Source organism: Anoplopoma fimbria, chromosome 21, assembly GCF_027596085.1.
Source record: "Anoplopoma fimbria isolate UVic2021 breed Golden Eagle Sablefish chromosome 21, Afim_UVic_2022, whole genome shotgun sequence".
NCBI classification, from domain to species: Eukaryota; Metazoa; Chordata; class Actinopteri; order Perciformes; family Anoplopomatidae; genus Anoplopoma; species Anoplopoma fimbria.
The window spans coordinates 1108133-1133222 of NC_072469.1; the positions used below are offsets into that span (position 1 = coordinate 1108133).

The following is a 25090-nucleotide window of genomic DNA, read 5'->3' on the forward strand; positions in this document are numbered from 1 at the left end:
AGCCAATTCTTTGTTTCTATATTATACGACGGTCTTCTGTAAATAAACTCTCAACACGAACTCTGTGTTTTTCCAATCTGAAGTTCAAGGATTCATTTATTTCACTCTACTTGGCTCTTTGTGATTTAATTGTCTGGTCAGAGAGAAATGAGCTGCTTCAGCTGATAAATCCTAAACCTCTGGATAATTAAATCCAAACAGCAGAGTTATCAGGGTTAAAGGAAAACGGTTTGTTATCCAGATATCCATTAATATTAGTAATGACTTGCATACAGAAATCTCAGTTGATTTATGAATGAAGTTTGTTTTTTGCGAATTTGACTTCTTGACTGCGAAATCAACAGATGAGTCAAATTACATTTTAGATGCCATGTAGGAGAGGGAGAAACATCTGATGAGAAATCAGATTTTTAAAAAGAGTTAACAAGTCTTTCTGTCACCGACTGAAGCTGAGAGTTTGAGTTTTGGTGATGGCCAAAAACCAAGATGGCTACAACCATAAACCAAGATGGATACAACCATAAACCAAGATGGATACAACCATAAACCAAGATGGCTACAACCATAAACCAAGATGGCTACAACCATAAACCAAGATGGCTACAACCATAAACCAAGATGGATACAACCATAAACCAAGATGGCTACAACCATAAACCAAGATGGCTACAACCATAAACCAAGATGGATACAACCATAAACCAAGATGGTTACAACCATAAACCAAGATGGCTACAACCATAAACCAAGATGGCTACAACCATAAACCAATATTGATACAACCAAAAACAAAGATGGCGACGACTGAAAACCAAGATTGCGTTGATCAAAAAACAATATAGTGACGGGCAAAATCGAGGCTTCAAAATGTTTGTCCACAATCCAGTGGGTGACATCACGACGACTAAGTCAACTTCTTATATACAGTCGGAACACATCACAACAACATCCTCCTCAGGACTAAGAGAGGAGATGCAAACTGTTCTGAAATCTTTACATGTGAGGTCAAATGTTATTTAATGTAGAATTGTATTTCTATTGTTCCAGCTGTTTAACATTTTACAGACGAGACTTCATATTAAAACTAACCCTGCAGGTAGTTCAATGAAAAACTGTTTATTGAACTCAGAGATTCAGTTCGACCCCCTGAGAGCCGCAGCGTTGAACCTGGCAGGTGTAACTCACCGCCCGATGTGGCATTTAATCTCAATTGAGCCAAAATGGCTGAAGGCGGTGTGACATTGCGTTGACATTAAGCAGCAGTAATGGATGAGAAATGGCTCTTCAGAGGCCGCTGACAAACACACATACACACACTTATAGAAACTCTTTGTAGGACTTGTTAATAATGTTATGGCCTCACGTTATCATCCGTGTGTGTGTGTGTGTGTGTGTGTGTGTGTAAACAGATGATACGTTGCATCTATACATCGAACAAGGCCTCCCTGACATTTCTGTTCTTTTGGTAACTCCCTCTCTCTCCGTCTCATTAAACAGAGCATTCTGGTTTAGTTGCTCTTCTGCAAACAGAGGCGGCTCTGCAGCTGCAATCCATCATCTTTACTCCCTAACTAACTTACAAAGACACACACAGAAATACACACTTAAAGACACACACAGTTGTGAGATGACGCACAGACACAATTAAAAGCAAACTTTTTAGGCAAACACAGTTGATGCTGCGACACATTTCCCACAAATATGAACATTTAAAATGAAGAGAAACTACAGACAAGATCTGTTATCTGCTTCTTGTACAAATGAATTCTGGAGCTGGTAAGAAGTAGTTTTCCAAGCTGAGTTATGATTTTGTTTGAAGTGAACTCAATCAATCACTGGATTACTTTGATACTGAAGCAAATTTATAAACGTGATGATTCTCAGTTCTGCAGCAAAAAGGAGTCGTCTTCCTTTCTCTCTGTGATTTGTAAACTGGTTCACTGTGGACATCAGAGATATAATTATCCTCTGAAGCGAGGTCACTCTGAATATAAATATATATTGTGTCAGTGTGTTCAGTTTGAGTTATGACTCAGAAGGAGAACGATTTATGATGCAAATTAAAGCTCCATGAACAACAGAATAAATGTGTCAAGAATTTTAAAATGCAGAAGAATATTATTTTCAGCAGAAAAAAGAATAGTGATAATCTGTAAACTACCAGCATTACAGGAAGTAAAGTTGATCTATTTAACAATACTGATACTGTAGATTAAAAACACAATATGCAAATCTATTTTTCAGCTAAAAAACAATTAAGCTAAACAAAAATACAATACATTGTAATTACTGTTTTATTTTACAGTTAAAAACTGTGACTGAGTAGAGGGCAGCAACACGCTAATACAACGTCTAGTCTGCTGAAGAAGAAGAAGAAAGAATCTGATTAAGAAGAAGAAGAAGAAGAAGAATCAGAAGGAGAAGACAAAGAATCAGCGAAGGATAAAGAAAGAATCAGAAGAAGAATGAGAAAACGAAGAGTCAGAAGAAGAAAAATCCGGTGAAGACGGAGAATCAGAAGAAGAAGAATCAGAAGAATCTTAATCAGAAGAAGAAGACAAAGAATCTTAATCAGAAGAATCAGAATCAAGAGAATTAGATTCAGAAGAGTCAGAAGAATCTGATTCGGACGAGTCAGAAGAAGAATCAGAAGAAGATGAAGAACCCTACATGTTTTGGGGTTCAGAGGGTAAAAGTGGTTTTATTTGTTCTCTAGTGTCATTTAAAGCAAGATGTTTCATTTAAGGTGCATCAAACTGTATCTCCTCACCTCCCCCCCCATATAACACACTGTATGGATCTGCACACGGGGGAGGAAACCTGAAGCCAGAGGGCCTCATCCACGGCCTGTAAGTATATATATACACACATGTGTGTGTGTGTGAGAGATATGGATTCCTCCTGAAGCCTGTAGTAATGCAGCAGGTTGTAACAAGGTGCTTACTCCTCCTCTGATGCATTTAATCCATGAGTCAGCGTGGGCGAGATGCAGAGGAGAAACACAAAGAGACTAACAAACAGAAAACACGGCGAAGCTCCAGAACCATCACATCAACCCGTCCACGGAGATCCAAACTCACAGACTATACAAGCAAACCACACACTGATCAACTGCAAATGAACGCACGAACACCATACTGTTCACTACGGCTGGAACGGTAAACAAGTCCAGGCTCGGTGTGAGTTTGGTACAACTGTTTCTCTTTATTTATTTACAAGTAGTTGTCCTCTGGAAACTTTGAAAAATATGTTCATCTTGAAAACACTCACCTATAACTGATCACTTAACTGATCTAAAGCTTCATGTCTTAAAGCTGCGTTCTCTCTCCTGTCCACCAGGGGGCGACTCCTCCGGTGACAAAGTGACCTTCGGTTGTGCATTACGAGCATCACTCTAGGTTGTTCCTGCTCCCGTCAGGATGAACCATACATTCATCATCAGGATCACTTGCTATCTATTTCCTCATGTTTCTCTTTGATCCACTTCCTGTTTCACAGGCTCATATTTATGGATCTTCTCTTTTAGGAATGTGCTTCATAAATAAATATTATCCTCCGTCTGGTGTTTTATTTGGACCGTCACTCGTATGTAAATGTGATCATTAGAGTTTAGACCCAACGTCACTGACGACTGTCGGGACACTCTGTGTGTGTGTGTGTGTGTGTGTGTGTGTGTGTGTGTGTGTGTGTGTGTGTGTGTGTGTGTGTGTGTGTGTGTGTGTGTGTTTGAGATGAAAGAGGCAGGCAGAGAGACGGAGAATCCCCTGTTGGGATTGGCTGACAGGCTGCTGATGCATTATGGGAACAAAGTGACCAACAGTGAGGTGATTAGCCCGGAGTAGCCGCGGTAATGTGTGTGTGTGTGTGTGTGTGTGTGTACAACCAACAGGTGGTCAGTCGGTAAACAGGTGTTCATCTGCATACTAGTCAACCTGGTTAACCCGAGTGTGTGTGTGTGTGTGTGTGTGTGTGTGTGTGTGTGTGTGTGTGTGTGTGTGTGTGTGTGTGTGTGTGTGTGTGTGTGTGTGTGTGTCTCACCTGTCTCTTTATCAGTGCCAGTGTCTGCCGTCCCTCCACCATCAGTCTCTCCACAGCTTTTGGGTCCTCCACTTTCCTGTTGGCCCTGAAGGCATCACGCACCCGCCGCACAGCATAGGTCCTTTAACACACAAACACACAAACACACACTTTAGTTGATTCAACAAACAACAGCAGGCAGTAAAGAAAAGAGAATAATAAAAACAACAAATATGTGCAGAGGAGACTAAAAACCCTCCGGTTGGTTTATAAAACCAAACAACCACCAACGAACCAAACGCCATAAAACACACAAACAGGGAAACAAACAACAACTGAGGTGGAAACAAGATGCCTCCATCAGCAAAGACTGGACGATTAAAGGTGTGGTTGTACGAGGTACTGACTCCATTTACATCAACAGTCATTATGCCTCAGAGGACCACAGATGGAGGCAGCAGTAGAGCACAAACTCCTGAGTTCTGAGAGGTGAAATCACTCTTTTATCAATGGAGTCTGGGGTCTTTGAAGAGAGCATGTTTACCCTCAAACAAAGGGAACTTTAACTGGTATCTACCACCAGACTCTATTAAAAAAACAAAACAAAAGTCACCCAATAACTCAAACATTTGTCGTTCTTCTCTACTTCACAGTCTCATCCTTCAGTCCTTCTCACTAGAGTTACAAGTTCAGACTCTCAGCTGGAGGCAGAAACCCGACGGAGGAAGGCGCTGTGGTTGGAGGTCAGCGGGACTCCAACCACAAAACACAAACACAGCACAGCCAGAGGAGACACCGATCAATACTCAGTGTGTGTGTGAGATACTCTGACTATGTGTGTGTGTGTGAGATGTTCTTTGAGATTCTTGTTCAAAAGGCTGAAAAGCTTCTTCTACATTTACTTTGAAGCTTCAGATGTTTAAATCCAACAAAACCGCTAAAATATGAACAAGAATACAATCATTTTAAAAGGTGCTTTAATTTAACTCATTTATTTATCACAGTTTCTGACTCTTCATTTAACAGGTGAGATGTTAGAGGTGGTCAGACTCAATTAAAGGGTTTTAAACAGGATTTAAACCAGTTCTGCTGGATCCAAAGTGGTTCTACATGTTCCTCCAGTAGACTGAGAACTCTCGTTGTCTCAGACTCAATACAAGCCTCACTAGTTAAAGGAGGAAACAGCTGCAGTTTATCTCAACATCTGGACAACAAGCAGAACATCAGTCTGCAGAAATGATCAGTTTATACTGTTAGTCTGATCAGAAGAACAGGGTCATCAATCAAAGGTCATCACTGAGAATGTATGTTAAAGATTATAGAACTTCTTGTGTTGCTGCTCAAGACAAACTAGAGTTGTTGTGAACAAGAATAATATAGAAATGTTGATTCTAGACCACACATACCCCAAAAAATGACAATATAAATCCATATATCCACCGTGCATTATAATAATCTGTGCAATATAAATAATCACTGTCTGTTTATATAATATTTTAGTTATTGTTGTTTTTGTCTTATTTATTAAACTTGTTTTTGTACTTATGTCTCTTGTTTAATAAAGGATTATCTTATCTTAATTGTCTTTTTACTCAGGAAATGCTCCAAAAAGCCCAATAAGAGTATTGATAATAAGAGTACCAGTATTGATAACATGTGCAGAGTGAGGTCTCTGTAAATATGAAGGTGGGTGTTTGGACTCAGAGATGAGCTTCAGATGAGGACGTAAACCCAAACAGACACATTGGCTGCTGCAGTGAAAATCATTATTGGATTAATTTGCAGCTCTTTGGTTCTGATGGACTCCGGCCTCATTACAGCTGATGATGGGGGGGGGGGGGGTCGACCTTGAGGAAGTCAAAGTGCGGCCACAGAAACCATTCATCTTCTGGTCTCATTTAGGATTTAAGACACAACCAGTAAAAGTGAGATGATCTGATTTACATGATGAGGTTTAATAGGAGACAAGGACACGACGGAGGAGGGACGAGGAGACAAGTTTAAAGGAGGTTAGGAGGCGAGACAGAGGACCGATACCACAGGAAGGAGCCTAAGGAAAGGAATGAAAGAGAAGGAGGTTGGATGAAGGAAGGAAGGAAGGAAGAAGGGAAGGAATGAAAGAGAAGGAGGTTGGATGAAGGAAGGAAGGAAGGAAGGAAGAAGAATGAAAGAAGGAATGAAAGAGAAGGAGGTTGGATGAAAGAGAAGGAGGTTGGATGAAGGAAGGAAGGAAGGAAGGAATGAGGTTTGAAGGAAGGAAGGAAGAAGGGAAGGAATGAAAGAGAAGGAGGTTGGATGAAGGAAGGAAGGAAGGAAGGAAGGGAAGGAGGAAAGAGAAGGAGGTTGGATGAAGGAAGGAAGGAAGGAAGAAAGGAAGGAATGAAAGAGAAGGAGGTTGGATGAAGGAAGGAAGGAAGGAAGAAGGAAGGAATGAAAGAGAAGGAGGTTGGATGAAGGAAGGAAGGAAGGAAGGAATGAAAGAGAAGGAGGTTGGATGAAGGAAGGAAGGAAGGAAGGAAGGAAGGTTGGATGAAGGAAGGAAGGAAGGAAGGAAGGAAGGAAGGAAGGGAAGGAAGGAATGAAAGAGAAGGAGGTTGGATGAAGGAAGGAAGGAAGGAAGAAGGGAAGGAGTGAAAAGGAAAAGGATGCATGAATCAGGGAAGGAATGAAGGAAGTAAGGAGGGAGGGGAAGGGAAGGATGGATAAAGATAAAGAGAAAACAAAGGATGGATAAAAGGAGGAAAAGTAAATGAAAAACTAAGTTGGGAAGAATGGTGATAATGAAGAAAGGAGGAATAAAGGAAGGAAGGAAGGAAGGAAGGAAGGAAGGAAGGAAGGAAGGAGCTTAAGGAAAGGAATGAATGAAAAGAGTGAGGAACTAAAGAGGGTTCGGATGAAGGAGGGAAGAAGGGGAGGAGTGAAAAGGATGCAAGGTAGGATTTAAGGGAGCAAAGAATAAGGGAATGGAACAAAGGAAGGAAGGGTAGAATGAAGAAGAAGGTGAAACTAAGGAAGGAAGAATGGTAGGAATGAAGGAAAGAGGGAGGGTGGGGAAGGGAAGGATGAAAGAGAATAATGAATAAAGATAAAGACAAACAAAGGATGGATAAAAGGAGGAAAAGTAAAGGATGAAACTTTGGAAGAAAGGAAAGAAGAATGACAAGAACCAGGAGGGAAGGAAGGAAGGAAGGAAAGAGACAAAAGGAAGGACGGATTAAAGGATAGAACTAAGTATTCTGAATAAGGAAGAAAGGTGACAATGAAGGACGTTTAAAAAAAGGAGGTTCTCCTCTGGTCTTTAATATGTTCTCCATCTCCTCTAAGGTTCTCCTCTGGTCTTTAATATGTTCTCCATCTCCTCTAAGGTTCTCCTCTGGTCTTTAATATGTTCTCCATCTCCTCTAAGGTTCTCCTCTGGTCTTTAATATGTTCTCCATCTCCTCTAAGGTTCTCCTCTGGTCTTTAATATGTTCTCCATCTCCTCTAAGGTTCTCCTCTGGTCTTTAATATGTTCTCCATCTCCTCTAAGGTTCTCCTCTGGTCTTTAATGTTCTCCTCTGGTCTTTAATATGTTCTGGTCATCTCCTCTTTAAAGGTTCTCCATCCTCTGGTCTTTAATATGTTCTTCATCTCCTCTAAGGTTCTCCTCTGGTCTTTAATATGTTCTCCATCTCCTCTAAGGTTCTCCTCTGGTCTTTAATATGTTCTTCATCTCCTCTAAGGTTCTCCTCTGGTCTTTAATATGTTCTCCATCTCCTCTGGTCTTTAACATGTTCTATGGTTTTCTAAAATAACACGCCAAAATATTACATTTATTTAAAAGTAAGCTGCAAATTCTCACATTTGAGAAGCTGGAAACAGATGATGCTTCTGCTTTTTCAAAGACTTGAACACAGATATCGTCTTGTCCAGTGAAGCTTCACTGTCTCCTCTCTGATAATCAGCTAACAGCTACGCTACACATCACTGATAGCGAACATTATTGATCAGCAACAAATGCTTCAGCGTTACACCGTGTGGGCTGAACACGAACTCAAACATACATTCACGTCTACATTCATTCAAACTTGAAATAAAGAAAATATAGCAACACTATGACCTCGTTTCTTTTCTTATTCAAAAGTAATACGAACATAACTTGTTTATTTTGAATTGAAATAAACAGGATGACTTTGTAAGGGCTCCTCATGTGCATGCAATGCATGCTGGTACATGTAGGCGGTTTGGAGCAGCAGGACGACGCTGCTGAAGCAGAGAGAAGTCTGTGTTAATAAAGTTATTTTACTTTAATGTTCAGACGGGTGTTTTCTCTCCGACACATGAGGTCTACGAGGCGGAGGGCCGGAGTATTTTATCTGGACCAGCAGTGGCAGCGGGGGGGAGGGGAGGAAGGGGGGGGAGGCTTCTCATCTGGCCTCTCAATAATTCAACACAGCGGCGGTCCGCATGAAGGCTGGCGGGGAGCGGCGGCTCTCTGAAGTCCGTGAGGAGCGCCGAGTGTTATGACAGATGAAGACGCTGTCCCAACCTCACCCCCAACACACACACACACACACACACACACACACACACACACACACACACACACACACACACACACACACACACACACACACACACACACACACACACACACACACACACACACACACACACACACACACGATGAAGATGAGAACAGACTTTTCAATATGTTGAATCATTTCATGTAGTTTTTTTTTTATTTATAGTAAACTTTACACTAGTTTAAAAGGAACTTTCGGGGGTTCCGTGTCTTGCTCAAGGACCCTTCAACATGAGAACTGACGGAGCCAGGGTTCGTACTGCCAACCTTGTGGTTACAGGACGACCGACTCTAGCCCATGAGCAACAGCTCAATTTAAAAATGCAGAACATAAACAAACAATCTTCATATGGATCGCTTGGTTTGTTTTTTCTACATTTTGAGAAAGAAATTGTATCATTGTATCTAAATTAGATTAAAAAGTACTTCCTGTTCTACAGTTTGTGATCAGGTCTCCTCCAGCATTCAGAGCTCAACCTACAAACAAACAATGTGCAGTGATTCCTAGATATATCCCACTAAATCTATTTGGATTTCATCCACGTAATCAAGAACGAGAAAGTATAAAAGACCCCAAAACAGGAGGATCAAACAAAAAACCTTCTTTCACCTGCAGACAGATGTTTGTTCCTGAAGTGAAACCAAAAGTAAATGTTGATTTATTTGTTTTATAACTTCCGTACGACGCGTGTGTAATTATTTTAATTCAAACGGTGATATTTTCCTAAAACTAACTAAGTTGTTTCCTGTGAAGACGGAACTTTATTTTGAAAATACTTTATGCATGTATCGAGTAGAAACTGACACGTTAGTGGATTTAACACTTTCAAACTACGTAAACAAAACCTACACAATCATATCAATACTCAATGTGGAACCTAGTAGTAGTAGTATTGGTAGTAGTAGTAGTAGTAGTATTGGTAGTAGTAGTAGTAGTAGTAGTAGTGGTAGTAGTAGTAGTAGTAGTAGTAGTAGTAGTAGTAGTATTGGTAGTAGTATTGGTAGTAGTAGTAGTAGTAGTAGTATTGGTAGTAGTAGTAGTAGTATTGTAGTAGTAGTAGTAGTAGTAGTAGTATTGGTAGTAGTAGTAGTAGTAGTAGTAGTAGTAGTAGTAGTAGTAGTAGTAGTAGTAGTAGTAGTATTGGTAGTAGTAGTAGTAGTAGTAGTAGTAGTAGTAGTAGTAGTAGTAGTAGTAGTAGTAGTAGTATTGGTAGTAGTAGTAGTAGTAGTAGTAGTAGTAGTAGTAGTAGTAGTAGTAGTAGTAGTAGTATTGGTAGTAGTAGTATTGGTAGTAGTAGTAGTAGTAGTTGGTAGTAGTAGTAGTAGTAGTAGTAGTAGTAGTAGTAGTAGTAGTAGTAGTAGTAGTAGTAGTAGTAGTAGTATTGGTAGTAGTAGTAGTAGTAGTAGTAGTAGTATTAGTAGTAGTAGTAGTAGTAGTAGTAGTAGTAGTAGTAGTAGTAGTAGTAGTAGTAGTAGTAGTAGTAGTAGTAGTAGTAGTAGTAGTAGTAGTAGTAGTAGTAGTAGTAGTAGTAGTAGTAGTAGTAGTAGTAGTAGTAGTAGTAGTAGTAGTAGTAGTAGTAGTAGTAGTAGTAGTAGTAGTAGTAGTAGTAGTATTGGTAGTAGTAGTAGTAGTAGTAGTAGTAGTAGTAGTAGTAGTAGTAGTAGTAGTAGTAGTATGGTAGTAGTAGTAGTAGTAGTAGTAGTACTAGGCAGTCTTTCTTTCATCTCGTTTCTTTCCTTCCTCATCATTTTCTCTCCCGTTGCCACAAAGTTGGCGCCACAATAAAATAAATACAAATTGAACTTCTTTCAAAACCAAAGCCCTGAGGTAATATATATATATATATATATATATATATATATATATATATATATAAATATATATATAAACCCAATTAAAAAGGACAGAGAGGATTTATGAAGTATGAAGTATGGAGCAGCAGTGGAGGATTTAGCTTCATTGAACAGCAGGTGGATATAAAGCAGGTTTGGGACCCGATGAATAAAAACAGGAGCAGCTTCAGCAGACTGAACTGTTAATCTGATAGCAGACAGAACCAGAGCGTCACAGTCAGTTAGGCTGGACGCACAGAGGCATGACGGGACGACCAATCAGAGGTCAGAGGTCAGAGGTCGGGAACAAACTGAGCCGCTGAGTCACCAACAAACCCGCTGAACAAATGTGTCAAAATAACATTTTAAATGAAATATTGTGGTGCTGCACAGACGTCCTGTCCTACACAACATCTTTAAGAAATCTTTGTTTGGTAACTTTTAAATGTTTTACAACAAGAGCAATAATATATAAATCATCTTTACCCCTAATATCACAGAGCGTATTGCAACACCAGTCAGAATAATCACAATTAGATACTTTATTTCCAAAAGGATTTGTATATGTACTACTTTGACAATCAATGCATTGTTTAAAAAACTGTGATCTTTTGCTGCTACAATCTTTAAATCATTGATAACTAAATATATTTGGGTTTTGGTCTGTTTTACGGATAAAATGAGATTTTAAAATGTCAAACTAGACAATTATTACTTTTACTTTTAATGTTTTATAAACTATTAATCAAGAGAATGAATCAACGGATGAATCCATAATGAAAATAATGGTAAATTGCAGCCCTAAACAGAACATGTACTGCATTAGTTGTGAACATAATAAACTGCCAACTAGAGTATAAATAGAGTATAACTAGAGCATAAATAGAGTATAACTACCAATACTACTGCTACTACTACCAATACTACTACCAATACTACTACTGCTACTACTACTACCACCACCACCACCACCACCACCACTACTACTACTACTACTACTACTACTACTACTACTACTACAATACTACTACTACTACTACTACTACTACTACCACTACTACTACTACTACTACTACTACTACTACTACTACTACTACTACTACTACTACTACTGCTACCACCAATACTACTACTACTACCAATACAACTACTACTACTACTACTACTACTACTACTACCAATACTACTACCATTACTACTACTACTACTACTACAACTACTTCTTACCTACATAGACCACTACTAACAATTCATACTTATACTATAACTACTTACATAATCTACTACAACTACATACTTCTACTACTGGAGGAAATATTATAAGGTCTAAGGACAGAGGAGGTGAGGGTGTAAGGACAGAGGATGTGAGGGTGTAAGGACAGAGGATGTGAGGGTCTAAGGACAGAGGATGTGAGGGTCTAAGGACAGAGGATGTGAGGGTCTAAGGACAGAGGAGGTGAGGGTGTAAGGACAGAGGATGTGAGGGTGTAAGGACAGAGGATGTGAGGGTGTAAGGACAGAGGAGGTGATGGTCTAAGGATCTAAGGACAGAGGATGTGAGGGTCTAAGGACAGAGGAGGTGAGGGTCTAAGGACAGAGGATGTGAGGGTCTAAGGACAGAGGATGTGAGGGTCTAAGGACAGAGGAGGTGAGGGTGTAAGGACAGAGGATGTGAGGGTCTAAGGACAGAGGATGTGAGGGTCTAAGGACAGAGGATGTGAGGGTGTAAGGACAGAGGATGTGAGGGTCTAAGGACAGAGGATGTGAGGGTCTAAGGACAGAGGAGGTGAGGGTGTAAGGACAGAGGAGGGTGTAAGGACAGAGGATGTGAGGGTGTAAGGACAGAGGATGTCTAAGGACAGAGGGTGTAAGGACAGAGGATGTGAGGGTGTAAGGACAGAGGATGTGAGGGTCTAAGGACAGAGGATGTGAGGGTGTAAGGACAGAGGAGGTGAGGGTGTAAGGACAGAGGATGTGAGGGTGTAAGGACAGAGGATGTGAGGGTGTAAGGACAGAGGATGTGAGGGTCTAAGGACAGAGGAGAGGAGTGAGGGGTAAGGACAGGGCGTAAGGACAGAGACAGAGGTGAGGGTCTAAGGACAGAGGAGGTGAGGGTGTAAGGACAGAGGAGGTGAGGGTCTAAGGACAGAGGAGGTGAGGGTGTAAGGACAGAGGATGTGAGGGTGTAAGGACAGAGGATGTGAGGGTGTAAGGACAGAGGATGTGAGGGTGTAAGGACAGAGGATGTGAGGGTGAGGGTCTAAGGACAGAGGAGGTGAGGGTCTAAGGACAGAGGGGGTGAGGACAGGGTGTAAGGACAGAGGATGTGAGGGGTGTAAGGACAGAGACAGAGGGTGAGGGTGTAAGGACAGAGGAGGTGAGGGTGTAAGGACAGAGGAGGTGGTTGAATAACAGCTGTGACGTAAGCAGTTACGTAGGCAGTGTAAACAGAGCCGTTAGCCGTTAGCTGCTACGTTAGCTGCTAGGTTAGCTGCTACGCTAGCCTGTGACAGGTGTGTGTGACGTCACGGCTCACCTGTAGTTGTAGGAGGGGAACCTGCCGCTCTCCGTCAGCAGCATCCTGTACAGAGACATCACCTGCGCTCTCGTGGACGCCGCCATGTTGTTGCTATGCTAGCAGCTAGCAGCTAACAGCTAGCCGCTAGCTGAAGGACCCCTGATGACGCGGCCACGCAGCGCCTGAGCGGAAACACCGGGTCACCTGATGTTATTATTATACTATTACCTCCCCGCGCTCATTAACCAACACGTACACCTCACACCCTCAGGCTCCTCTCACACAGCTGCATTAATAAAATCACTTTGTTTCATATTAAACTGATTAAAGTGCAGGTTGAACTCAGGCGCGCCCCCGCGACCCGTCAGCTGGACGCCGGGCTGTGACTGAAGGTGAGTGCGCGCCTCTCACGTCCACCCCTCAAACACCTGAACACACTGTTTAACAGAGACCCTGAACGCACCACACGTGCACGCATGACACGTGGTGCTGGTGGTCCTGTGTGCACGTGCGTGTCAGGTGAGCAGGTGGAGAGACTTCACATTCAGAACCAGGTGTCATGTGGGTTTACACATGCAAAGGGTTCGGTGGAAAACCTGTAGGAGGTCCATGTTGGTGACCTGTAGGAGGTCCATGTTGGTGACCTGTAGGAGGTCCATGTTGGTGACCTGTAGGGGTCCATGTTGGTGACCTGTAGGGGTCCATGTTGGTGACCTGTAGGAGGTCCATGTTGGTGACCTGTAGGGGTCCATGTTGGTGACCTGTAGGAGGTCCATGTTGGTGAGGTCCATGTTGGTGAGTAGGAGGTCCATGTTGGTGACCTGTAGGAGGTCCATGTTGGTGACCTGTAGGAGGTCCATGTTGGTGACTTGTAGGAGGTCCATGTTGGTGACCTGTAGGAGGTCCATGTTGGGAGGTCCATGTTGGTGACCTGTAGGAGGTCCATGTTGGTGACCTGTAGGAGGTCCATGTTGGTGACCTGTAGGAGGTCCATGTTGGTGACTTGTAGGAGGTCCATGTTGGTGACCTGTAGGAGGTCCATGTTGGTGACTTGTAGGAGGTCCATGTTGGTGACCTGTAGGAGGTCCATGTTGGTGACCTGTAGGAGGTCCATGTTGGTGACCTGTAGGAGGTCCATGTTGGTGACTTGCAGGAGGTCCATGTTGGTGACCTGTAGGAGGTCCATGTTGGTGACCTGTAGGAGGTCCATGTTGGTGACTTGTAGGAGGTCCATGTTGGTGACCTGTAGGAGGTCCATGTTGGTGACTTGTAGGAGGTCCATGTTGGTGACCTGTAGGAGGTCCATGTTGGTGACCTGTAGGGGTCCATGTTGGTGACCTGCAGGAGGTCCATGTTGGTGACCTGCAGGAGGTCCATGTTGGTGACCTGCAGGAGGTCCATGTTGGTGTGATGTTGGTGACCTGTAGGAGGTCCATGTTGGTGACCTGCAGGAGGTCCATGTTGGTGACCTGCAGGAGGTCCAGGTTGGTGACCTGCAGGAGGTCCAGGTTGGTGACACTCCACAGGATGGAGGAGACGGGTCGTTTATGTCCTCTGGTCCTTTGTGTTTTTTGGGGGACAGGGATGCGGCTGTGGCGTAGTGGAGAGCAGGTCGTTCTCCATTCAGAAGATCGGAGGTTCGATACCCGGCTTCGGCAGTCTATGTGTCCTTGAGCAAGACACTTATCCCCAAGTTGCTCCTGAAGGCTTTCCATCGGTGTGGACTGGATGATGAATGTTAGTTAGAGTCTGATGGTAGCCTGTCATCAGTGTGTGAATGATATGTAATGATATGTAATGATATGTAATGATATGTAATATAAGCTTTGAGCTACTGATTGTAAGTCGCTTTGGATAAAAGCGTCTGCTAAATGACTGTAATGTAACGATGGTGGTGTCTCCAGAGACGAGTTAGAGACGTCTGTGGAGACCAAAGACAGATGATCAGTCCAGTGCTTCAGGCTGGAGACATAGACAGTCTGGTCCGGCTGTAGTCAAAGTACTAATACCAGACTGTGTTAATACTCCGTCACATTAAAAGTATTAAAACCACCCTGCAGAAACACTAAGAGTACTAATACCAGAGTGTTAAAGTACTTTTTTACGAGTTAAAGTAATAATACCACACTGTAAAAATACTCTGTTACAGTAAAAGTACTAATACCACAGTGTCTGGTACAGTAAAAGTTATGAAGTGGTAGAATGTAACAAAGTACATTTACTCAAGTACTGTACTTAGTTACAAGTAATAATACAACACTGTTTAAAAATACTCTGTTACAGTAAAACTACTTGTACCACCCTAATATAATACTCTGTTACAGTAAAACTACTTGTACCACCCTAATATAATACTCTGTTACAGTAAAACTACTTGTACCACCCTAATAAAATACTCTTTTACAGTAAAACTACTTGTACCACCCTAATATAATACTCTGTTACAGTAAAACTACTTGTACCACCCTAATATAATACTCTGTTACAGTAAAACTACTTGTACCACCCTAATATAATACTCTGTTACAGTAAAACTACTTGTACCACCCTAATATAAAGTTACCACTACTTGTACCACCCTAAAAATACTCTGTTACAGTAAAACTAGTAAATACTTGTACAGTAAAAATACTAATACCACAGTGTAAAACACTCTTCCTTGTAGTTACTAGAAGTGCAGTACCTGAGTAAATGTACTTAGTTACATTTACTCAGTAAAGTCCCTGTCATTTTGTGTGTAATCTGACCTTTGACCTCTGGGGCAGTTTGAGTGAGCTGGATGGATGAGCATCAGAGAAGACGTTTCTATTAAGAGATGACACACATTAGAAATACCATGTGTGTGTGTGTGTGTGTGTGTTTGTGTGGTGGTGTGTGTGTGTGTGTGTGTGTGTGTGTGTGTGTGTGTGTGTGTGTGTGTGTGTGTGTGTGTGTGTGTGTGTGTGTGTGTGTGTGTGTGTGTGTACACAGTATGCTCTTTAGCGGTGGATGTGTGAAAGGTCAGAGACACTTCCTGTTTGTTGATGTCCTGCTGTCTTTTAGTGTAAAGGTCAATCTCACTGCTGTGTGTGTGTGTGTGTGTGCGTGTGTTGTCATCCTCTATCTTCGTCTTTGTGAGGACCAGAGGTTATATTAGTGAAGTAAAAGTAGGAATGCATTGATCCAACTTTTTCTATCAGTCAAAAGTTTGGACACATCTTCTCATTCAATGGTTTTTCTTTATTTTTATTTTTTTCTACATTGTAGATTAATATTGAAGACATCCAAACTATGAAGGAACACATATGGAATTATGTGGTAAACAAACAAATGCTCAACAAACCAGAATATGTTTTATATTTTAGATTCTTCACAGTAGTTGAATGAGAAGGTGTGTCCAGACTTTTGACTGCTACTGTAAGTTTAAGTCTTCAAACGTTTTATATAATCTGACCAACAGTCCAAAAATCTAAAAAGAACAGCTTCCTTAAAAGTGACTCTAGCGATTAATCTCTTATCAAAATAGCTGCAGATCAATTTTCTGCCGATCAATAAATCCTTCCAGCTCTGTATCCAATACAGGAAGTAGAGAAAAGATAGTAATCCCTTTGATCCGATCAATCAATGATCTTTAGGGCTGCAGCTATCGATTCTTCTTCAGTGTCTTCTTCTGTCCGTTAGAACTCTGCCGTGTTGCAGTGATGAGCGTCCTCAGTGTAGAAGTATCAGTGTGTCCCTGCAGAGCCGGCTGGCTGATGGACGGATCGATAACGGAGGATTTCCTTCAGTCCGGCTCGCTCGCTCTGAATCCTGTCAGCGTCACTGATCTCACTGAAGGCCGTTCATCCAGAGTCTTTATCACACACACACACACACACACACACACACACACACACACACACACACACACACACTTAGAGATGTTCACATCTGTGTTGACAATCAAGTATCTCAAATACTTCAAGGAACAGACAAGAAATACCTTTGTCTTTTTTTAAATTTCAACTCTGAGGTTTTCACGGCGGTGTCCGAAATCACTCACTGCAAACTATAAAGTAGTATATATATATATATATATATATATATATATATATATATACATATTATTTTTATATATATTTATTTATATATATATATTTATTTATTATATTAATAGAATTAGTTAGTCTCTGATGCCGGGGTCAGCACGCCCAGGTTCCCGCCCCAGCCTGCCGCCCAGCTCACATTGCACCCGACCCCAATGCCTATCCCTGCGGGTGGTGGGCCCACAGGGTGGCGGCACGATGTAGCTTTTTTGGGCTGGGCCCCATAGGCCCGGCCATCGCCGGCGAGCTCCCCTACCGGGTCTGGCTCCAGGGGGGGCCCCGGTTTCCCTATTCCGGGCGAGGTGCCACAACCTTGCATCGTCCGATTCATTGGGGTTTTGTGAATAGACATTTTATAGTGCTGTCCGAATGTTTACTGAGAATTATTAGACCTTATATAGTGAACTGCTTTAATTCAATTCAATTCAGTTTATTTTGTATAGCCCAGAATCACAAATTACAAATTTGCCTCAGAGGGCTTTACAATCTGTGCACATGCACATTATGGTCTGTTTGACTCTAAATGGAGCATCATTTACTAAATGAACATCATGCTGTATTGAAGAAGACTTGAAACTAGAGATTGAGACCATAAACTCATGTTTACAATGTTTACTGAGGGAATAAATCAAGAGAGAAGTAGAGTCATTTTCTCATAGACTTCTATACAACCAGAGGAGTCGCCCCCTGGTGGACAGGAGAGAGAATGCAGCTTTAACACAGGAAGCTTTGACTTCACTTTAAAGAACTTGAGGTTGACGTCTGTATAAAACAGATGGTCACTTACACAGACACTGTATCCCATCATGCATTGCCCTGAAGGACAAATGGCAGACGGAGAGTTGAGAGAGCATAAAAGATAATACATTTAACGGACACAAAGTACAGTCTATTTATTTACTAGTCTGGGTAATTACACTTATTGCATCCACATTGTAAATGACAGCGCATACTGCTTTAATCTTTCCGTTCTTACCTTTCACAATAAAAGCCCAAGAGAGGGAACCTAAATTCACCCAGAGCATTTGTCTAAGAGGAAACTCAACAAATTGCTTTACATTTATTGCAGAAATTGCCGTCCTTATAAAGTGAATCCTGAGTTGATTAACTGAGACGTCTGTTAGTCGGACACTCTTTCTCTGGATGTTCTTTCTGTGGAAACCTGAGGAATAGTTCCAGAGAGTGGTGATCGTATCGACACCGGTTAGTTCCGTCTGTGTCTCTCTTTGAATCGGCGCTGTGAGCAGCAGATTGAGTTTTCTCTCCTGTCTCCTTTCTGCTGAAGGATCAAGGCCTCCAGACGCCAACCCGCCCCTCCACCCCCCCATCGACCTCTCCCTCCCGTGTTCAGACCGGCGTGAGAATCCGTCTGGGACACATCAGCCCGTGACCCGGACCTGATCGCCTCCCAGCCAACCATCCATACATCCATCGACTGCTGATCAGCCAACTGTTCTGCACCGTTCCCTCCACGGACTGAGGTGTGTGTGTGTGTGTGTGTGTGTGTGTGTGTGTGTGTGTGTGTGTGTGTGTGTGTGTGTGTGTGTGTGTGTGTGTGTTGTGTGTGTGTGTGTGTGTGTGTGTGTGTGTGTGTGTGTGTGTGTGTGTGTGTGTTGTGTGTGTGTTGTGATGTTTCACCGTGTTGAACATCACACTGATCTCTGTTCTGCTATCTACATTCTCTATCCATCTAAAGTTTAAGTTCTGTGTTCTCGCATTTCACGACCAGTTTACATTTTCTTTCTACAGATATTTTTAGGGATTATTTATTCTTTTTCCGTGCTTTTATTTTTTGGTAGTATTTGCCTTTATTGACACTTTTACCTGAAGAGACAACTTGGTGCTGTCACATGGTCACTTTTTTTGTTTGCTGTCCCTACTTTTACATGTTAAAAACCTCCAGTTCTTTAAAGTGAAGTCAAAGCTTCCTGTGTTACAGCTGCATTCTCTCTCCTGTCCAGCAGGGGGCGACTCCTCTGGTTGTATAGAAGTCTATGAGAAAATGACTCTACTTCTCTCTTGATTTATTCCCTCAGTAAACATTGTAAACATGAGTTTATGGTCTCAATCTCTAGTTTCAAGTCTTCTTCAATACAGCATGATGTTCATTTAGTAAATGATGCTCCATTTAGAGTCAAACAGACCATAAAGCAGGGGATGCTTTAGGGCGGGGCTACACACTGATTGACAGGTCCACACCAGAGACGTATACGGCGTCTCTACGTCACTCCTCCTCACTCCATATATGGTCACTTCCTGTTCTCTGGCAACCAAAAAAAACAATATGGAGACGGCCAAAAATACCGAACTCGAAGCTTCAAAATGTCCACAAACTGATGAGTGACGTCTCGATGACGTCCACTTGCAACGGAGAAGGTAGAAAAAAATGTAAACAATACTCTAAAATAACAAAAAAGAAAATGCAGTAAAATATAATAAAAGACAGGAAGGATGCAGCTTTTTGTAAAAAGACAATATGAATAAAAGAAAAAACATCAGGTTAATAAATTATGTCAGTTATATGTTGAATAAAGTGACGTTTATCTAAACTACAAAATATAACGTAAAATGTCACATGTAGACTTGATCAAATGTTCTGAACGTCACAGAAACATCAAACGTTCAGCAGCAGCATCTCTTCTTATTTCTGAATGAACGCTCAACGTCTCCTCCGTCTCTGCACGGAGACAAACGTCCCGCTGCGTTCTGGGATTTTATCTTTATTTAAAGTTTTAATGTCGCAGAAACTGAAGCAGCAGACGTAAACAAACACGACCTCAACGCTTTAATTGGAAGAAAAAATGCAAATGAGGTCAGAATGAGTTCTGCTTTGATGTGGAGGAGAGAGAGGAAGTTAAAATGAAAGGACACAGGACGGAAGGGAACATCTGAGGAGACGAGATGATGTTTGAGGGGACAAAGTCTGAGTCCTAAACTCTGAACGAGGAAACGACAGCAGCTTCATGTACTTATGTAGCACTCTGTAGTTCTTTCTTATTGTACAGCGGGAATCTCCAGAGAGAGTTTATAGTATGAGAGCTATTCAACAAGCAGTAGAAGGTAACTAAGTACAATGACACAAGTACACGTTTGAGGTACTCTCAGAGGTATTATATTGTACTTGTTTGACCTGGTCTGAGGTCTGGATGTGGATTTACAGGGACGTCTCTACATCGAGTCCACATGTTGGGACGTCTCTGTGTTTGTGGAGAGCAGAGAGCTGTAAACGGAAAGAATCACCTCGTGTCCAAAAGGTTGTAGTTTGTGATCATATCCAAACAAAAACAACAAAACAATTCAAAATCAATCAGTGACAATAAAATAATAATAACCATATAAATAATACTGATGATAATAATAATTATTATAACAAAAATATAATTAATAGTAATAATGATAATAATAATTTTAAAAAAAAGTGTAATAATAGTCATAATAATAATCACAACAATACAAATGATCGTGATAAAAAATTATGATATACAAATAATATAAATAATAAAACATAAATAACAATAATTATTCATATTATTTATGTATATATTATTATCATTTTTTACTATTGATGCAATATTATTAATATTGTTATTATTATTATATAACAATACCCCAAATACAGTATATATGAGATTAATCCATTTTTGTGACGTGTTTTGTATTTATCCCTCCCTCATTTATTAAAATTACAAACTGTAGGATTAGAATCATCTGAAATATATAAAGCAGCTTTTTTGATATAATGTAAAATATCGATGCACATCTTAACAGTATATGTTTATAATAAGTGAAATGTTTCTACCACAGGTTATGGTCTGTATGACGTGAGCAGAAGCAGCCAGTGGGACTGAAGCAATGACTAGCATGCTAACGGTGTTAGCGACGGGAAGTGTTGGCATTCGTTCTGCTGACGGCAAACACAAATTAGGTGTGTGTGTGTGTGTGTGTGTGTGTGTGTGTGTGTGTGTGTGTGTGTGTGTGTGTGTGTGTGTGTGTGTGTGTGTGTGTGTGTGTGTGTGTGTGTGTGTGTGTGTGTGTGTGTGTGTGTGTGTGTGTGTGTGTGTGTGTGTGTGTGTGTGTGTGTGTGTGTGTGGTGTGAGATCACGTAGTCTTTTTCTGTCCAAATATCACCGAGGATGTCAAATTGATTTCTCTGGTGTGTGCGTGTGTGTCTATATGTGTTTTTGTGTGTGTGCGTGTGTGTCTATATGTGTTTGTGTGTGTGTGCGTGTGTGTCTATATGTGTTTGTGCGTGTGTGTGTGTGTGTGTGTGTGTCTATATGTGTTTGTGCGTGTGTGTCTATATGTGTTTGTGTGTGTGTGCGTGTGTGTCTATATGTGTTTGCGTGTGTGTCTATATGTGTTTGTGTGTGTGTGTTTGTGTGTCCTCCATCTGTTCTGTAAAGCCCTTCCTGAACCTGCTGAGCCCACAAGACATCTGAGCCGCTCTATTATATAACAACCGCAACACATCCTGGACCCTCATCACACACACACACACACACACACACACACACACACACACACACACACACACACACACACACACACACACACACACACACACACACACACACACATTCAGGTGTGTCCAATGTGTTAGGTGAGTTTCCAGACCGTGTGACTCTGGTGCGTCATGTCATTTCATTGATGCTCCCAAACAAATATTTTAATGAAAGAACAAGATTATTGTAAATATCATATAATAAATGAATACAAATAAATTACATTTATTGCATACGTAGACACATTTCTGTCTACGTATGCAATAAATGTGTCAACAACATAAATGTGCTATTCTATTCAAAATGTCTTCTTTGGCCAGAGAAACCAAGCGTTCCCAAAGACATTAAGTTTCAGTGTGTAGCCCCGCCCTAAAGCATCCCCTGCTTTATGGTCTGTTTGACTCTAAATGGAGCATCATTTACTAAATGAACATCATGCTGTATTGAAGAAGACTTGAAACTAGAGATTGAGACCATAAACTCATGTTTACAATGTTTACTGAGGGAATAAATCAAGAGAGAAGTAGAGTCATTTTCTCATAGACTTCTATACAACCAGAGGAGTCGCCCCCTGGTGGACACAGAGAGAATGCAGCTTTAACACAGGAAGCTTTTCAGAACCAGAGGTTGATGCCTGGTTTTAATGGACTTGTATCAGGCTTTTGATACACGGAAAATACTTCTTAGTAAATCACTGTTGTGGTGTTTTCGTGGGATTTATTGACAATAAGAAAAATAATAGAAACTCTTATCTTTTAACCCTCTAAAGGCTTAAATGTACCTGAACTTTGATCTCTTTCACGTCTCCTCCCTCGTCTCTCTTAATAATATTATACTATCACTATATCCCACTGGTCATCTCTTATGTTTTCCTTTTAGTAACATTTAGCAGCGAGTGAAGCTCCGGTAGCAGATTTTAAACATTAAAAAGCACCTGAATGTTATGTTTCTCCTCCTCATACTAAAGCATCTAAATCCATGTTTTATGAGCTGCGAGGCCTCGGCGGTCTCTGAGAGTTAACACCCCTGCACGGTGTCCTCCTGTCTTTATGAGAAGTCGGTTGCAAACGGTGGAAATAAAACATTGGGCTGCTAATAAGGAGGCAGCCGAGCGTGTCGGGTTCTCTGAGGACCTGACAGAAGGTTACAGGAACGTAGGAAACAGCTGCTCCCATTAAATGGATGCAGTCTGATGAAGTTTGTGTTTTACAAAGACCTCTTTATGTATCACATATATTAATATTAACACTGTGTGTGAGTGATTGTGTGTGTGAAGTCTGTCATGCAGAAATATAATCTACTGCACAGTTAAAGCATAATTCGTATTCATTTACACAAAATTGCACATTTCTTTTGTAGATTTTCTGGAAATGTTGTTAAAATGTGTATTTTAATTTGACTGAATTTACCTTTTATGAGGGACTGTATACTAGTATGGTGGTGATGTTTGGATATCTTATGACCATGATGAAGGCCAAAACCAAAACACGTTGGACTAACAATAAAGTTAATCTATACTAAAACTGCTTCTGGAGTGGGGATGGACCCAGGGGCCCAAAGTGTAAGGGGCCCCTCTGGCCTTAAACTACAATATGTCACTCAAAGAGATACGTACCAACCAGGAAGAGACTCCAAATGACCACAAAGAGACATAAAACAACTCCAACAAGTGGCAAAACTACCACAAAAAGACAAAAAACACATAGAGAAACAATAGGACTGCAGAGACATACAACAACTAGGAATAGACACAAAACAATTACAAAGAGAAACGAAACACCTAAGAAGAGAAACAAAATGACTACAAAGAGACACAAAAAACTACAAAGAGACACAAAAAACTACAAAGAGACACAAAACAGCTCATAATCTCATCATCAACATTGACCTCTGAGGACTTTTTCCCTTTTCTCAAAGCACCGTGGAAGTCGATGAAGTTGTTCCGTACATTGTTTACAGAACGACTGGTCTGTATTTGCTTAAACAGCAGAGACTCTTTCCTTTCAAAATAATTTGGGTTTTTTGGTCACTTTACAACCATCTGGTGCCGTTTCTCTCCACATGCCGGAAGTTTATTTAGATGATTTCCATCCACCTTGTGAGTTTGTCTTTTCCACATTTATTCACTTAAATGATTTTAGGAGCAGATCTGGGACTGAAATGTCGGAGCTGTGGTAGATATCCACCCAGGAACCTGATGTGTAAAATAATCCTCTACTTCTTCATTCATCACCCCAAAAACTCACTGGAAGTCTCTCTTTGGACAGAACTTAAATTATGGGAGGACTAGCAAGTGTTCTGAAAAACAGTAGGCCATTGGATCTTTAATTATATTTATGGTAGGGGGTGATAAATCACACACAAGCTGGATTAAAATGAATAACCATGTGATATTAAAACCAACACACCTTCCAGACAGACAAGAGTTTCTTCCATGTGAATCATGAGTTTTAAAGACGAAAGAGACACAAAACAACTACAAAGAGACACAAACGCCTAAAAGATAAACAAAACAACTACAAAAGAGAAACAAATTAACTGTAAAGAGACACAAAACAACTACAAAGAGACACAAAACAACTACAAAGAGACACAAAACAACTACAAAGAGAAACAAAACGTGTGAAAAAAAAATGTGAATCATGAGTTTTAAAGACGAGAAAGTCCAGCGTTGCTTCACCTCTTCGTTTAACTATCACCTGGAGTTAAAGAAGAATATATAATCTCTCTTGAAAGTCGGACAAAGAAACAAGAGGAAGGTGGATTTGAGGTCATTGGAGATGAAGAGGATATACGAGTGTCCGAAAGAGCAAACGGGTCGACTCGTCGTCCTTTCATCAGCTTCTCTCTGCTGCCAATTACCTCTCGCCCGATTTCTTTTTTTATTCTACAATGGAAGCCACGTTTCATCTCTTTGGAGCTTTAGTCTTTATATGATGTGCAGAAACAAAGAAGACGATGAAACATTGAGTGTTTTGCAGAATGAGGTCATCGTACAAAATACACGCAAGTAGAAAGTTCAGGAAGTTACAGAGCAATAAATACTGTTGTGTTCAGGAACACTTCTGTCTCGTTCAATGCCCAGTATTTAAATAAACATTTAATCTAATTAATGACTGATCTGGATATTATGTTCTCCATTAATCTGGAAACATCTAGACCTAAGAAATGTCAGGAAAATTGTCTAAATCTGTCTTCTTTTGTCTGACAAAACTAAAATATTAAATTCATTATCACAGAAAACTACAAAAATCTACATATATGTAAATATTCACATTTGAGAACCAGTACATTTATTGATTTATTTTTTGGCTCAAAAACGTACTGAAACCAACTAATTCATCAGCAAAATTTGTTGCGATTAAAATTAGTGTTTTTTTTTTTATCTTAACTTAATCTCTGGAACATTTGTGATTAAAAACGTTCTAATAAATGTTTCAACAATTACAATTTAGAGCACAAAGAAAGCCTCAATGTTCATGAACACTCTTGATGGATTTCACTCTTTTTAATCTTTAATTATATTAACATTGTTCTCCTCACTTCAGTAAAATGTTCTCACTGAGAATAAAAACAAACTGATACAAAGCTG

The 25090-nt window shown here is 40.8% G+C and overlaps 2 protein-coding genes across 6 annotated transcripts in view; one reads left to right on the top strand and one right to left on the bottom strand.

The window, feature by feature from the left end:
- Nucleotides 1-13061, bottom strand: part of LOC129110592 (LYR motif-containing protein 4B) — a 28235-nt gene extending 15174 nt beyond the window's left edge. The window contains exons 1-2 of the mRNA XM_054622712.1: nucleotides 12951-13061; nucleotides 4039-4159 (exon numbers count right to left, since the gene is read on the bottom strand). Coding sequence (XP_054478687.1) covers nucleotides 4039-4159; nucleotides 12951-13036 — 207 coding nt within the window. The 5' untranslated portion in view covers nucleotides 13037-13061. The remainder of the gene's footprint in view (nucleotides 1-4038; nucleotides 4160-12950) is intronic.
- Nucleotides 13062-13121: 60 nt separating this feature from the next.
- The window catches only part of fars2 (phenylalanyl-tRNA synthetase 2, mitochondrial), a 95292-nt gene continuing 83323 nt past the window's right edge, over nucleotides 13122-25090 (top strand). For 3 of the 5 annotated variants that reach the window (XM_054622706.1, XM_054622709.1, XM_054622710.1), the window contains exons 1-2: nucleotides 13362-13451; nucleotides 18282-18477. The gene's annotated coding sequence lies outside the window, so the exon portion shown is untranslated. Of the gene's footprint in view, nucleotides 13325-13361; nucleotides 13452-18281; nucleotides 18478-25090 lie in introns of those variants that run through there. The other 2 variants (XM_054622707.1, XM_054622708.1) reach the window with 2 other exon arrangements.